At 46.9% G+C, this 12,951-nt stretch overlaps 1 protein-coding gene across 3 annotated transcripts in view; it reads left to right on the top strand.

The window, feature by feature from the left end:
* The first annotated feature begins 512 nt into the window (after positions 1–512).
* Positions 513–12,951, top strand: part of LOC137432275 (choline/ethanolamine kinase) — a 48,066-nt gene continuing 35,627 nt past the window's right edge. Inside the window, exons 1-2 of one of the 3 annotated variants that reach the window (XM_068124070.2) lie at positions 513–677; positions 7,936–8,254. In XM_068124070.2, coding sequence (XP_067980171.1) covers positions 587–677; positions 7,936–8,254 — 410 coding nt within the window. In that variant the 5' untranslated portion in view covers positions 513–586. Of the gene's footprint in view, positions 678–1,590; positions 1,991–7,935; positions 8,255–12,951 lie in introns of those variants that run through there. The other 2 variants (XM_068124073.2, XM_068124072.2) reach the window with 2 other exon arrangements.

The raw sequence follows: 12,951 nt of genomic DNA, 5'->3' as shown, positions 1-12,951 counted from the left end.
AAATTTCAATGTCAAGATGGCTATTTTGAATTTTCAAAATTGTTCAGTTGAATTTGTCATGTCAGAAAACATATAATTAGACACCAAGATCATTGAAATTGGACAATCTTAACCGTATTAGTAAATTTGACCCTGCCCAAAGTTCGTTGAGCTTTTCATGTTTCTGTCCATCGCGCGGTAACTAAAGTTCGCAGATAGGGCAAACTATACCTTTTTGGATTCCTTATGACCAGACGAGTAATTTGGTAAAGTTTTCAAAAGGATTAGAGTATTTTTCCACTTTTGACCCCTGTTGACCTAATTTGACCCCTACCAAAAATTGCCAGAAGTTTGAAGAGGGCAGCCCAAGCCACATTTTGTTCAGTACCCTTCGGGCATGTGAAAAACACTTTCAAACCTTTGTTCCAGAGATTTGGTTATGGGACATTAGTACTGATCCTCTACTAAAAGTAAAATGGAGACGTAATGGTATTACATTAGTTGTGTGGAACCGGAAGTGCTTGCTCGCGTTTTGGAGTATGACGGTGGAGTTCCGGGTCGGGGGCAGGCGCCAGGCGGTGTGTGTACGGGGTCGTTGCACATCAACATGATTCCGGGTACTGCAATAAATAATTGTTCTCTTTTACATCGCCTCGTGATCTATTCTACATCAGAACTTTACATGGAAAGGAGCCCAGGTAAGGTAGGGCAAAGGTGTCTGTCTCTGCGTCATTCCGTGCTGAATCATAAAAGATGCATTGGTATGTATATATGAGACCTATTGTGACCTTCACCTGATTTTGTTAATACTGGGTGGTGCCTTCCCAGCATTTGTCAGGGCAGGAATTTGTAATTTGTTCAGGATGCCGGCGATAGCTCGCCTACTCTTCACGAAGGACACCGTGGCATATTTTCACTCATTCACGAAGGACACGTACGCACACACACACACACACACACACCCTTTCAAACACCAGGATGACGGTTATGAATATAATTCGAGCTCGGTCGGGAATCTCGGGAATCGAACCCAGGCGAGATCGACTTCGAGGCGAGCGTACGTACCTCAAGGCAAAATCCTGTCAGCCACATAAAATATTTAAAATCCAAAAATGTCATTTACTATCGTCACAAAAATGGCAGAAAACAAACGACAGAGAATTATAAATTATTATCGTCACAAAAATGACAGAAAAGAAACGACAGAGAATTATAAATTATTATCGTCACAAAAATGACAGAAAAGAAGACAGAGAATTATAAATTATTATCGTCACAAAAATGACAGAAAAGAAACGACAGAGAATTAAAAATTATTATCGTCACAAAAATGACAGAAAAGAAACGACAGAGAATTAAAAATTATTATCGTCACAAAAATGACAGAAAAGAAACGACAGAGAATTATAAATTATTATCGTCACAAAAATGACAGAAAAGAAACGACAGAGAATTATAAATTATTATCGTCACAAAAATGACAGAAAAGAAACGACGGAGCATTATAAGTTTCTCTGCTGATGGTCGCGGCCACCGATGAGCATGACGAGCCGACTCCCGTTACCTCGATCTCTGATTGGCTGACGCTTCGTCTGAAACGCTGTTCTGATTGGCTGTTGCGTGGTGACGTCGAATGTTCATGGGATCGTTTCGAAGCCATAAGAATAACCCGAGTGATCGCCACGCCACGCCCGTCCAGTTAGCGCATAGATTGTGATGGTGTTCCTCACGGCGAATGATTTAAGATAATTATCACGTTTATTTCACGGTAACTGGCGATTATTAGTGCACTTGTGCCTCGAACATCGAGTTTCTTCAAAAGCAGCTTTTCCCCAATCATTGCGGCCATCTTTGGAGCCTGTGCGTTTCTAGCAAAAAAAAACAACATTTCGCCCGCATTCTCCTCGGGTTGAACGTGCGGTTAGACATTTAAACCACTTAAAGATAACCCCAGCAACCGCCTCACCACAGCTGCCTGCAAAACTAGCAACATCTTACCACCTGTGAACAGGTAACGTAGAATTTTATTTTTTAAATTGCAGCTCCTGTTTTTATTTTTAATATTTTCTTTCACTTCGTCGATTTATTCCAATTGATTTGGTTAAATAGCAATAACGGGTGGTTATCATGTTGGTTAACTGCTACTAAAGAATGGTTATCATGTTTGTTAACTGCTAATAAAGGGTGGTTATGTTAACTGCTAATAAAGGATGGTTATCATGTTTGTTAACCGCTAATAAAGGATGGTTATGTTTGTTAACTGCTAATAAAGGGTGGTTATCATGTTGGTGGTCAGCTGCTAATAAAGAGTGGTTATCATGTTTGTTAACTGCTAATAAAGGGTGGTTATGTTTGTTAAATGCTAATAAAGGGTGGTTATCATGTTTGTTAACCGCTAATAAAGGATGGTTATGTTTGTTAACTGCTAATAAAGGGTGGTTATCATGTTGGTGGTCAGCTGCTAATAAAGAGTGGTTATCATGTTTGTTAACTGCTAATAAAGGGTGGTTATGTTTGTTAAATGCTAATAAAGGGTGGTTATCATGTTTGTTAACCGCTAATAAAGTATTGGTTATGTTTGTTAACTGCTAATAAAGGGTGGTTATCATGTTTGTTAACTGCTAATAAATGGTGATCATGTTTGTTAACTGCTAATAAAGGGTGGTTATCATGTTGGTGGTCAGCTGCTGATAAAGGGTGGTTATGTTTGTTAACTGCTAATAAAGGGTGGTTATGTTTGTTAACTGCTAATAAAGGGTGGTTATCATGTTTGTTAACTGCTAATAAAGGGTGGTTATCATGTTTGTTAACTGCTAATAAAGGGTGGTTATCATGTTTGTTAACTGCTAATAAAGGGTGGTTATCATGTTTGTTAACTGCTAATAAAGGATGGTTATCATGTTTGTTAACCGCTAATAAAGGGTGGTTATCATGTTTGTTAACTGCTAATAAAGGGTGGTTATCATATGTTTGTTAACTGCTAATAAAGGGTGGTTATCATGTTTAACTGCTAATAAAGGGTGGTTATCATGTGTTAACTGCTAATAACTGGTTATCATATTGGTGGTTAACTGCTAATAAAGGGTGGTTATGTTTGTTAACTACTAATAAAGGGTGGTTATGTTGGTGGTTAACTGCTAATAAAGGGTGGTTATCATGTTGGTGGTTCACTGCTAATAAAGCGTGGTTATCATGTTGGTTAACTGGTAATAAAGTGTGGTTATGTTGGGGGTTCACTGCTAATAAAGCGTGGTTATCATGTTGGTTAACTGGTAATAAAGGGAGGTTATCATGTTGGTTAAATGTTAAACGGTGATTATCGTGTTGGTTAACTGGTCATAAAGGGTGGTTATCATGTTGGTGGTTCACTGCTCATAAAGCGTGTTTATCATGTTGGTGGTTAACTGCTAATAAAGGATGGTTATCATGTTGGTGGTTCACTGCTAATAAAGGGTGGTTATCATGTTGGTGGTTCACTGCTAATAAAGGGTGGTTATCATGTTGGTGGTTCACTGCTCATAAAGCGTGTTTATCATGTTGGTGGTTAACTGGTAATAAAGGGTGGTTATTGTGTTGGTTAACTGGTAATAAAGGGAGGTTATCATGGTGGTTAAATGGTAATAAAGGGTGGTTATTGTGTTGGTTAACAGGTAATAAAGGGACGTTATCATGGTGGTTAAATGTTAATAAAGGGTGATTATCGTGTTGGTTAACTGGTAATAAAGGGTGGTTATCGTGTGGGTGGTTAACTGGCAATAAAGTGTGGTTATCGTGTTGGTGGTTAACTGGTAATAAAGGGTGGTTATCAGGTTGGTGGTTAACTGGTAATAAAGGGTGATTATCGTGTTGGTGGTTAACTGGTAATAAAGGGTGGTTATCAGGTTGGTGGTTAACTGGTAATAAAGGGTGATTATCGTGTTGGTGGTTAACTGGCAATAAAGCATGGTTATCGTGTTGGTGGTTAACTGGTAATAAAGCATGGTTATTGTTGCTGGTTAACTGGTAAAGGGTGGTTATCGTGTTAGTGATTAACTGGTAATAGTGTGGTCATCATGCTCGTGGTTAACTGGTAATAGTGTGGTTATCGTGTTAGTGGTTAACTAGTAATAGTGTTGTCATTGTGTTAGCGGTTAACTGGTAGTAAAGTGTGGTTATTGTTAGCGGTTAACTGGTAATAAAGGGTGGTTATCGTGTTGGTGGTTAACTGGTAATAGTGTGGTCATCATGCTAGTGCATAACTGGTAATAGTGTGGTTATCGTGTTAGTGGTTAACTGGTAGTAAAGGGTAGTTATCATGTTAGTGGTTAACTGGTAATGGGTGGTTATCGTGTTAGTGGCTAACTGGTAATAGTGTGGTCATTGTCTTTGCAGTTAACTGATGATAAAGGGTAGTTATCGTGGTAGTGGCTAACTGGTAATCGTGTGGTCATCGTGTTAGTGGTTAACTGGCAGTAAAGGGTGGTTATCGTGTTAGTGGATAACTGGTAATAGTGTGGTCATCGTCTTTGCAGTTAACTGGTGTTAAAGGGTGGTTATTGTTGGCTGTTAACTGGTAATAAAGGGTGGTTATCATGTTAGTGGCTAACTGATAATAGTGTGGTCATCGTCTTTGCAGTTAACTGGTAATAAAGGGTGGTTATTGTTAGCTGTTAACTGGTAATAAAGGGTGGTTATCATGTTAGTGGCTAACTGGTAATAAAGGGTGATTATCATGTTAGTGGCTAACTGGTAATAGTGTGGTCATCGTCTTTGCAGTTAACTGGTAATAAAGGGTAGTTATCGTGTTAGTGGTTAACTGGTAGTAAAGGGTGGTTATTGTTAGCAGTTAACTGGTAATAAAGGGTGGTTATCGTGTTGCTGGTTAAGTGGTAATAGTGTGGTTATTGTGTTAGTGGTTAAGTGGTAATAACGCGTGGTTATCATGTGAGCGGGCTCTGAGTTTGTGGTAAATGCTCGATCCGGATATGTTGGAAAGCTCTTCATTGGGAGGAGTTTGGTTGGAGAACTCGTGGCTTGTGAACTCGTCGTGGATAACTAGTTATTTCCTGCTTACGTGATTACGTCATGACTATGTTATTTGGTCAGAGCTTGTGGTTACCGGATGACGGGTCATCGCAAACCCCGAGGACATAGATAGATAGCCTCGACAGTATGGGATGGACATGACATGAGCATTTGTCTCACAGCAATGGCCACGCTTATCCTCGTGTCCAGCAGGAGAGCACAATGGGGGTTTTGTTTCGTGCACGTGTTCCAGTAATCCGGCTTTAAACCAACACATTCCTATTTACCTGTTCAATCCTCACCACTCTTACCTACATTCTGTGGTTCCTCACCCATCCAACCATCCAACCCCCTCCCCATTTATTTTTTCAATCTACATCCTCTATCCTCTACTGTATCCTCTCCATACTCCCCCCCCCCCCCCCCTCCTCCTTCCTCTGTGCATCACGTTCCCTCACAATGATTCCCATCCACCCAATTTGCCCTTTGCCCCAACCCCATTCCATTGAATCCCCCCTCCTACCCCACCCCAAGACGACCTTCCCTCCAATTTTGCTTCCCATTCCGCAATAAATATCTCTCTTTATGGCTCCCATATCCTCCATTTCACCACATGCTACAATACATGCTTGCATCATATGAAGTGCTTGGTTCTGGTCATCCCGGGGGATATTTATTTTTAAAAATTCCCTTCAATGTCTTTTGATGTATTTTAAACCTCGTGTTCACATATGTCTGCAGTTATTGAAATGGAACTGTTGGAATTTTTACTTCTTCCACATTGCAATGACCTCTCTTTTCATCCTTTTATGTATGTATGTATGTATGTATGTATGTATGTGTGTGTATGTGTGTATGTATGTATATATGTATATATGTATGTATGTGTGTATGTATGTATGTGTGTATGTATGTATGTATGACGTTGTAATTTATTGCGTAGTGCTATGTATGTGGGGTGTAAGTCGATGTGTCGGTTGATGGAGTTTTTATCAGAGTACCAGGCCTCGACAATCTCGCGGTTCACTCTCAAAGATCCTGTGCCAAGGATCGTGATCTGATTCCATGAGAATGTGTGTTGGTGTGTGTGTCGCAACCAATGATAACCTGTCTTGTCGTCTTACAGCACGTAAGCGTTCAGTTACCCTTGTGGTTAAGCATTTGGATGTTTGGCCCACATAATTGGCTTCACAATCTTCACATTGTATGTTGTAGATGACATTTTAATCAAATTTGTTCTCCTGGTCTTTTGGCTTCGACAGATGTGCTCGTAAGGATGTTTGTGGTTTGTGGGTGATGTTGATGTTGTATTCACGTAGAATGCAGCTTGTGGTTTCGGAAGTGTGTTGTATGTATGGAAGTGCCACCGTGTGTGGAGGTGTCGTTGGATTGTTGTTGTAGTAGTTGGATTTCCGGTGACAAGATTTGATAAATGCATTTGGGTGGTGGTTTTCTCGTAGTAGTTGAGTGACGTGCAGCATTTCCATCCGGCGTTGCTCCTGGTCACTGCAGTGTGTTTGTGCACGATCTACTAAGCTGCGAACACAACTTATTTTGTGACAGGTGGGATGGACACTACGGTAATGCAATACTTTGTCTGTGTTAGTAGGTTTACGGTACACCTTCGACCTACGTGTGTAGCTTGCCGTTTCCGTCCCTGGAAAGATGTACATCCAGGAATGGTAGAGACCCAGCCTGTTCTACTTCACATGTGAATTGTATTGCTGGCCATGTTGAATTTATCTTTGTGTGGAAACGGTCAACATCCGCCTTCTTTATGATCACGAATGTGTCGTCAACGTACCGCAGCCACAACCTCCGAGAAGGCGCACCATGTAGTGTAAGATTTTCAAAGCGTTGCATCACCAATTCGGCGATGAGCCCTGAGATAGGTGAGCCCATCGGGGTTCCTTCATGTTGATGATATTTGGTGCTGTCGCATGCAAAGTACGTTGATTTGAGGCAGAGTTGAATGAGTGACACGAGATGACCAAATGCATTTATCAAATCTTGTCACCGGAAATCCAACTACAACAACAACAATCCAACCACACCTCCACACACGGTGGCACTTCCATACATACAACACACTTCTGAAACCACAAGCCGCATTCTACGTGAATACAACATCAACATCACCCACAAACCACAAACATCCTTACGAGCACAGCTGTCGAAGCCAAAAGACCAGGTGAACAAATTTGATTAAAATGTCATCTACAACATACAATGTGAAGATTGTGAAGCCAATTATGTGGGCCAAACATCCAAATGCGTAACCACAAGGGTAACTGAACGCTTACGTGCTGTAAGACGACAAGACAGGTTATCATTGGTTGCGACACACACACACCAACACACATTCTCATGGAATCAGACCACGATCCTTGGCACAGGATCTTTGAGAGTGAACCGCGAGATTGTCGAGGCCTGGTACTCTGATAAAAACTCCATCAACCGACACATCGACTTACACCCCACATACATAGCGCTACGCAATCAATTACAACGTCAAAAACGGCAGAGTCATTTGAATGCAGGGAAGCCTTGTGATTGGCAAGGACTTGGACCAATCCATCACGTGAAACGCCCCCAGCGGAACTTAACGGTTAACACCACACTCAATGCCTCTGAGGAAGAGAACTAGTTTGTTCTTGAAACGTCAGGCTATTAATAAATAATTTTTAATTATTTTACTGCCCAGTGTGCTATCATTTACTCTATATATATATATATATATATATATATATACAGTATATATAATATATGCACTCTTTTGTTTCACCCCATAATCATCCACCCACCCTCCCCCCCTCCCCCTTAAACAATAGGATAACATTAGAGGATTTTGCTTCATTAAAACATTACTTTTAGGCAGTGTGAGCGGTAGTTAGGTGTTAGCAATAATTGCTTTATTTAATTGAGTTTTGAAGTCTTCCTTTTGCTCTGCAGTCACGGAGTCGTTTTCGGGCTGTGTTTTTGGAGGCGAGATGAAGAGCAAGGTAGATGAGTCTTCATGTCCTTGCGTGTTCAGTGGTAAGCTGCCACTGTCCATGCTGATGAATGACGAGAAGGCAGAAGCAGAGTTGGCCGCGGAGGCTCACTTGTTTGGTAACGGGCTGGTGTTACCTGTGAACGTTGTGGTGAGCCCAGAAGAAAGTGAGCCAGTCGATGTTGAAACGTGCAATCGGGCCTTCCTCTGGTGCCACATGTTTCTTCCTGGAGCTTGGAAGCGGCTGAAATTTCCAGATTTTAGCATTTCTACAGTAAGGTGGGTCTTCCTGTCAGGAGTTGGGAAATTGTTACCGTAAGTGTTTCAAATTTGTCATGGTGGTTATTATTTTGTGAAGATCTATTGGTATTGTAATGTCACCATGGTGACTTTTCATTCATAATTGAGCAAATTTGTGACTCTGCATTGAGAAGTAATGCTGGGGAGATTAGATATTGTTTAAAGACTTTAAAGTGTGAATGAATGAATGAATGAATGAATGATCGTTTTAAGGCCATTTTCCCCGCTAGAGCAGGGGTTAACCTTGCGGCCCCATGATGATCATGGCTCCCTGTTTGAGGCAATATTTTTATGGCCGGATGCCCTTCCTGACGCCAACACTTAGTCGCCTCTTACGATGCGCAGGGATACGGTGTACCTATTCTAAATCGGGGTACACACCGTGATCATTCATCCCAGCAAGCTGGTACTCAATTTGCCGACCTCGGAAGGATGACAGGCTGAGTCAACCCCCCTGGCGTTAATTCAGCGATCGACCGGGATTCGAACCCTGGATCAAAGGATCCCAAGCCGGCACCCTAACCGCTAAGCCAACACCAGGCTGAAAAGACTTTAAAGTGTAGTGGGGGTTTATCCCTTAAATGTCAATAAACATCGGCGTACAACCTAAAATTCATGAAATTCACAACCTCAACAGAATATGCCCATGTCACTCCTCCATCCAGACCTTCCTTTTCTCCAACGGCTCCGATATCTGACCATCAGTTTGGATTCCTGACCAGGTCACTCTACCTGGGGCATGCTGCTTCTGCTCTCCCAACAATGGATGCAGGGCCTTGATGTCAGACATGATCAGGGCCATCTCTCGACACATCTCGAGCATTTAATACAGTCTGGCACCCTGCCTTGATCGCCAAACTCTCTGCCTATGGCGTCCAAGGCCACCTCCTCACATGGGTTTACTAACTAACCTCCTTCCCTCTTGTTGCCAACATGGGGCTCTCATTGCGATCCTTTCATCTCCTTTCCCTGTTAAGGCCGGAGTGCCTCAAGGCAATGTTGGGCCCAGTCCTATTCCTAATCTAAATCGATGCTCTTTCTGATGCTCGACAATCTTTATTTCTTTGCTGAGGTCTCTACCATCTAACATTCTTCAGAAACATCTGGTGAAACCTCCCATCTACTTCCTCCACAATCCTCTTGAACTTTAGTCGCTCAAACTTTGGGCCTCACGTGCTTTTTCTTGGCAAACCTCATTTATAAATTGGTCTCCAAAGCCAGTCGCCGATCAGGCATCCTCTATTGTGCAAAGTCCTTCCTTGGTATACCTGAACTTTTATCAACCTACAAGGCCTTCATCCGCACTTTGATGGAGTACAGTACTACTCTCCCCTCTGACATTCCTGCCTCCTGCCTTGTTCAGCATGGCACTGTGGAAAACAAGGCTGTCAAGATTTTTGGAACCTCCCGTGATGAAGTCTGGGGTTATCACTTTCACATTGCAGTCTGGTCAGTGGTGTCTGTCTTCTTTCAGCTGCCTTCTGCCCCCGTCAGGTGTCTGACATGCTTACATGGTCTGTCATCAACTCCCTTCTGGTGAAACTCCAAAAATCCAGACTCACTACTCGCCTCCACTCATTGGTTTCTCTCCCCCCGCCCCCCCCCCCCGTAACCTCCCCCCTCTACCTGTGGAACCAAATTGCTCACTCTTCAATCCCATTCTTCCCTCCAGGGCTCCAAGACAGTTGTTCATCATCTGAATCTCCCAAAACCTCCCCCCCTCCCACCCCACCATCCATGCTCAAGGTCTTCTCTTCTTTACCCCCATTAACCCTCCCCTAAGCCCACATCTTTCTGGGTTTTGTTATTCCTTCCACTTCACTGATTGAACATTTGCAGCTGTAATCCATCTTGTGTATCCTCCCCTAACCCTCATTCTTCCCCACATACATTATTTTTACAAGTCTCCCTTTATTTTGACCTCAACTCTGTTGGTGTGCCCCCCTCTCTCCTCTATTGTTATTTTCATTCTGTTGCATCCTCATCCATTGAACTGTGTTCTAGCTCTTCACGAGCCTTGACACTGTATTAAAAAAAAAACTTGTAGCTCATCGGTGTATATGAAACGGTTATGACGTGATTGGCTGACAGACTGTGTATATGCTAATTTCCACATTTCTCTTTATTAGCCCCCGTTGGACTTAGTCCGAAATGGGGGCTTATGGATATGGTCTCGTGCATCTGTGACCATATCTCGGAGACTATGGACCGACTTTGTTCATCCTTTTCACAAAGACAATACATGACGATATACATGTGCACATCATTTTCTTTCGCGATGCGATCAAAGTTGGCCGACTGGCGGCCATTTTAGTATTAAAAAACCCCATGTTGAACACGTCCTTAACCATTTCTCAGACATGCATTTGCCGGTGTTGTTCAGGCCTGGCACACAGATAATTATGAATGATGGTGAAGTGTGGTGCTGCGCACACACAACTTACTTGACAAAGAGGTAGGCCACAACGCGTTTGTTAAAACAAAAGTCTTTATTTCGAAAGCTCGAACTGCAGCCTGAGCAGGCTCGAGCTTAGAGCCCGCATATATGTGCCGAGGCCACGCCTAGTCCCCGGGCGTGGCCGATCGGTCGATGGGCGGGGCATGTGCCATGGGTCCCCGCCTGGGCGCTCGCGCCACCCACTGGTGCGCGGAATTATTGCCCCTTGTGCCCGCCACACGCGCCCCCCCCAGAATTCCCGCGCACCTGAAGGGTGAGTTTGCGGGGAAGCCGGATGACCCGGCCGAAACGCCCCCTGGCGATGGGTGCAGGCCTGGGGGGTAGCGGGCCGGCAGGGGTGCTGGGGGTCCGACCGCCGGGGGGCGGCCTCGACGCGGAGGCAGAGCTGCTGGCGGGGGTGCCGGGGGTCCGACCGCCGGGGGGCGGCCTCGACGCGGAGGCAGCGCTGCAGGCGGGGGGTGGTCCGGATCGAGGTGGGCCGGCTTGAGGCGGTCCACGGAAATGCGATCCGGGGCACCGCCGATGTCGACCATGAAAAACTTGTCACCAGTCTCCAGCACGCGGAAGGGCCCGTCGTATGGGGGCCGTAGCGGTGCCCGGTGGGCGTCGTGCCGGATGAACACGTACTTTGCCGTGCGAAGCTCCGGGGCGACGTGGGAAGGCGTGCAACCGTGGTGTGCCGTTGGCACCGGGGCGAACCTCCGGGCGGTCTCCTGAAGGGCGGAGCACTGTTGCGCCGCGGACCAAGGAGCCGTGGAGTCGGGGATAAATTCACCCGGTACCCGCAGTGGTTGCCCGAAGACCAGCTCCGCCGAAGACGCGCGCAGGTCGTCCTTGGGCGCCGTCCTGAGGCCCAGCAGGACCCAGGGGAGCCTGTCGACCCAGCCGCCGTCGCGGAGGCTGGCCCGGAGTGCGGCCTTCATGGAGCGATGAAAGCGCTCGCACAGGCCATTGGCCTGGGGGTGGTAGGCCGTGGTGTGGTGTAGTTTCACCCCGAGCCCTTGCGCCACCGCGGCCCAGAGCTCCGAGGTGAACTGGGGGCCGCGGTCGGACGAGATGTCCGAGGGGGGCACCGAACCGGGCAACCCAAGTGGCGATAAAGGCTTGCGCCACCTCAGCCGCAGACGTCGCCGCCAATGGGACGGCCTCTGGCCACCGCGTGGTGCGTTCGACCATGGTGAGGAGGTGGGTGAACCCTCGCGAGGGGGGCAGAGGTCCCACCAAGTCGACGTGCACGTGGTCGAACCGCCGCTCGGGCACCGTAAACGGGGCCAACGGTGCCTGGGTGTGGCGGTGGACCTTTGCGCGCTGGCATGCGAGGCACGTCCTGGCCCAGTCCCGGACGTCCTTCCTGAGGTCATGCCAGACGAACTTCGCCCCGACGAGTTTCTGGGATGCCTTCGCGCCAGAATGGGACAGGCCGTGGATGGCGTCGAACACTGGGCGCTGCCAGCCAGCGGGCACGATGGGGCGAGGCCGGCCGAGGGAGACGTCGCATAGGAGGGCCGTGCCCACGGCATCGAACGGCACCTCGGTGACGCGGAGGCCCGTGACGGCGGTCCGCAAGGCCTGGACGCCGGGGTCGGGCGGGCTGGGCCTCCGCCATCCGGGCATAGTCGACCCCGAGGTGGACCGCGTGCACGACGGACCGGGAAAGGCAATCCGCCACCGGGTTGTCCTTACCCACCAGGTGACGGATGTCCGTCGTGTACTCGGACACGGCAGAGAGGTGGCGCTGCTGCTGTGCCGACCATGGCTCGGCGACCTTGGCCATCGCGAACACAAGGGGCTTGTGGTCAACGAAGGCCGTGAACGGATGGCCCTCCAGCAGGTGGCGGAAGTTTCGGACCGCCAGGTGGAGCCCGAGCAGCTCGCGGTCGAAGGTGCTGTACCGGCGTTCGTGCGGGCGAAGCTGCCGGCTAAAAAACGCCAGCGGTTGCCAAGCACCACGCACCCATTGCTCGTGCACCGCGCCCACCGCGTAGTCCGACGCGTCGATGGTGAGGGCGATCGGTGCATCGGGCGCCGGGTGCGCCAGCATGGTGGCGTCGGCCAGAGCCAGCTTTGCGCCCGCGAACGCCGTGGCCCTCGGCTCCGACCATGCGATGTCACCTTTGCCCGGCTTGCCCCGAAGGGCCTCGTTCAAGGGGCGGAGGAGCCGGGCGACGTGGGGTACGAAGCGGTACGAAGCGGTAGTAAAAGTTTACCATGCCCAGGA

This window comes from Myxine glutinosa, chromosome 8, assembly GCF_964187855.1.
Source record: "Myxine glutinosa chromosome 8, kmMyxGlut1.1, whole genome shotgun sequence".
NCBI lineage: Eukaryota > Metazoa > Chordata > Myxini > Myxiniformes > Myxinidae > Myxine > Myxine glutinosa.
This window is presented reverse-complemented; position numbering and strand designations above follow the sequence as displayed.